The sequence below is a fragment of the Orycteropus afer genome, unplaced genomic scaffold, assembly GCF_000298275.1.
Source record: "Orycteropus afer afer isolate SDZICR_OR568_19922 unplaced genomic scaffold, OryAfe1.0 scaffold00008, whole genome shotgun sequence".
NCBI classification, from domain to species: Eukaryota; Metazoa; Chordata; class Mammalia; order Tubulidentata; family Orycteropodidae; genus Orycteropus; species Orycteropus afer.
The window spans coordinates 10226441-10229460 of NW_006921595.1; the positions used below are offsets into that span (position 1 = coordinate 10226441).

Below are 3020 nucleotides of genomic sequence, written 5' to 3' on the forward strand. Positions count from 1 at the left end.
GAGTTGGGCTTTCAAGGGTGATTTTATTTGGAATATTCAAAGACTGGAAGGAGGAAAGAACGTTTTCAGTCAAATGAGGGGGTGAAAAAAAAGAGTACCCACCAGCCACTCCTTGGAAGGAAGGCTGGGCAATCTACTTTCGTAGTGATACTGCCTCGGATACCCAAGAGGGGTCGCTATGAGTCGGGTCCACTCAAGGGCATATAACAACAACATAACAACAACATAACAACAACAAGCAAAGATACTAAAGCAAGATGAGCCAATAACAGCTGGGGTTGAGTCTGGCGAAAGCAAAGGGTTTGGAAAGAGGAGATGAAAGTCTAGAAGGAGAGAGTAAAGGAATACACATCTTTGGACATTATTCACCAGGAACAGGAGAACTGCTGATTTACTACTAAGGTCCTGAGATATTGCACTGAGGTAGATTTTGGCAACTAATCAGAGGTTGGAAGTGGGGAGGTGGTTAGGGAAAGAGGAGTCAACAGGAAGGTTTTGACTATAAGTGGGCATTGCAATTGCAAGAACCCATCAATATCTCACCTATTTCAAGTGCAATAAAATTCAACTCAAGTATAATTAGGCAGTTAGGAGCCTGGCCTGTACTCTGATATGCTTTAACATGCAATTGTTCTGATGGATGAGAACATTTTGGATTGCTTACATTTTAGGAGGCTGGGATTCAAGAAAATAGATGATGCAGAATTGAAACAAGAAAAGTAAGAAAGCTGGAGACTGTCGAAGATGAAGACATCAAGTTATGGCCTATAATCTGCCAACAGCTCTACAGTGAGACAATGAATGAAGAGTCACAGCCCATGTTTGCATTGTACTGGAACGTGTCATTCATACCAATGTCTCTTTGTCAGTACAGCTAGTCACTTAGAGAGTAATTGTAATATAATATGGAAATAATTGCTGTCTAAGTAAAAAAAAATAAAATTGCAAATACTTAAGAAGCCTCTGGTAATGGCAAGGGAGACACAGTGAAAGAGAAAGGTGACAGACAGAAGCCACATTACTAACCATTTGCTGTTGAGTCAATTCAGCCTCAGGGCAACCCCATGTGTGTCACAGTAGAACTGTGCTCCATAAGGGTTTCAATGGCTGATTTTTCAAAAGAACATCGCTGGCCTTTCTTTCAAGGTACCTCTGGGTAGACTTGAACCTCCCACCTTTCTGATGGCAGCCTAGACCATTAACCATTAGTACTAACCAGGGATATAAAAATTATGACATTATTGCACTTAAGAAAAAAATTAAATAGAAGTGAAAGAGTAGCCTGACGAATATTTTGATGAAAATTAACCAATTTAACTGAATGGCATGGTTGACAAATAAGTGAACATGTATAACAAATCATTTATAAACTTGTTTTCATGCACTTATTTTTCTGCCATTGCATCAACTGTTTGTGAATCTCTGATAGATTGAAATTTAACACTTGTTATCCCTGTGTGTAAATTTATAAGGTTAAAAAAAACCCTCTTAGATTTGAGGAGATAAAAGAAAAAGGCAATTTGTCTTTGTGTTCTTTACATATATGTGGAAATATTTAATATTTCAAGTTTTTAATTCATAGAAAAAGATCTGGTCGTTTATAAACGTAGTATGCCACATCACAAACACATAATGATTTGACTTTAATTATAAGAATACCAAACGCAAGCCAAACGCACTGCCGTCGAGTCGGATCCGACTCATAGCGACTCTCCTTGGTTTTCTGAGGTGGTATCACTACGGAAGTAGATTGCCCAACCTTCCTTCCAAGGAGTGGCTGGTGGCTTTGAACTGCCAGCTTTCTGGTTAGCAGTCAAATGCCTTAGGCACTACGCCACCAGAGTTCCTAGTTATAAGAATTGTTGTTGTTGTTGTTGTTAAGTGCCGTCGAGTCGCACCCGACTCATAGCGACCCCTTCTTGGATTTCCGAGCCAGTATTACTAGGAAGTAGATTGCCCCCATCTTCCTTCTGAGGAGTGGCTGGTGGGTTTGAACCGCCAGCCTTCTGGTTAGCAGTCAAGTGCCTTAGGCACTATACTACCAGAGCTCCTAGTTATAAGAATAGGAATCTCTTAATCAGATAACTGCTTTATGAACAGTCCCCACTCCATAGGATGCATTGAGGAAATGGTTTTATTTATCTCCCCTACCTGCCTCTAAGGTTGGGCAATCTATTTCCGTAGTGATACTGCCTCGGCAACCCAAGGAGGGGTCACTATGAGCCGGTCCGATTCCACGGCACATAACAACAACAACAAACCTGCCTCTAGCTGTGCCATGTTGAATCTCCTCCCCTGCTGGGTAGAGATTCCCTTAATGATACACTGGACAGGTTCTATATACTTTCCGATATTAAAAAACTCAATGAAGTCCAGTAAAAGACACCAACCCCTTATCCAATTCAGTTACCCCTCCCCCACTGTGGTTGGGCTTGGGGCTGGAGGGCTCTAAGGTGGTGAGGCGGCAAGGTTCTCTTTTCCTCCCAATGGTTAAGCACTCAGCTGCTAACTGAAAGGTTGGCAGTTCAAACCTCTCTAGCTGCTCTCCAGGAGAAAGATTTGTCAATCTTCTTCCATAAATACTACAGCCACGAAAACTCTTTGGGGTAGTTCTACTCTGTCACAGGGGGTTGCTATGAGTTGGAATTGGCTCAACAGCACCCAACAACAACTCCTTCCTCACCTCAAAGGTAGGATGGTGGGAGGAGAGATGGTAGGCCTCTGGGAATCAATCTCCCCTCCTATCTTCTCCAGGGTGTTGTAAGAGGTAGAATGGGGGTCAAGAGTCATTGTTAATTCCTTTGTATATAATGTTACTATCTGTACAGGCGAATTCTTGGGGAATCCTTGCAAGGATCTCTGCACTGCCAAATCACTGATCCGGGAGACCTGTAGGCCATTATTCTTTTACAACCACCTCATCTGTACTCCCCATTGCCTCTCACTGCCAAAAAGAAAGGCTACAGCTGGTTTCCTTTTCAGTGTTCACTTGATCTTTAGAAAATGTAGACCTCCTTGCC

General features: G+C 42.2%; 1 protein-coding gene across 1 annotated transcript in view; it reads left to right on the top strand.

Moving 5' to 3' along the window:
- Nucleotides 1–723, top strand: part of NPVF (neuropeptide VF precursor) — a 4678-nt gene extending 3955 nt beyond the window's left edge. The window contains exon 3 of the mRNA XM_007945775.1: nt 672–723. Within this exon, the coding sequence (XP_007943966.1) occupies nt 672–723 (52 nt within the window). The remainder of the gene's footprint in view (nt 1–671) is intronic.
- Nucleotides 724–3020: the final 2297 nt, after the last annotated feature.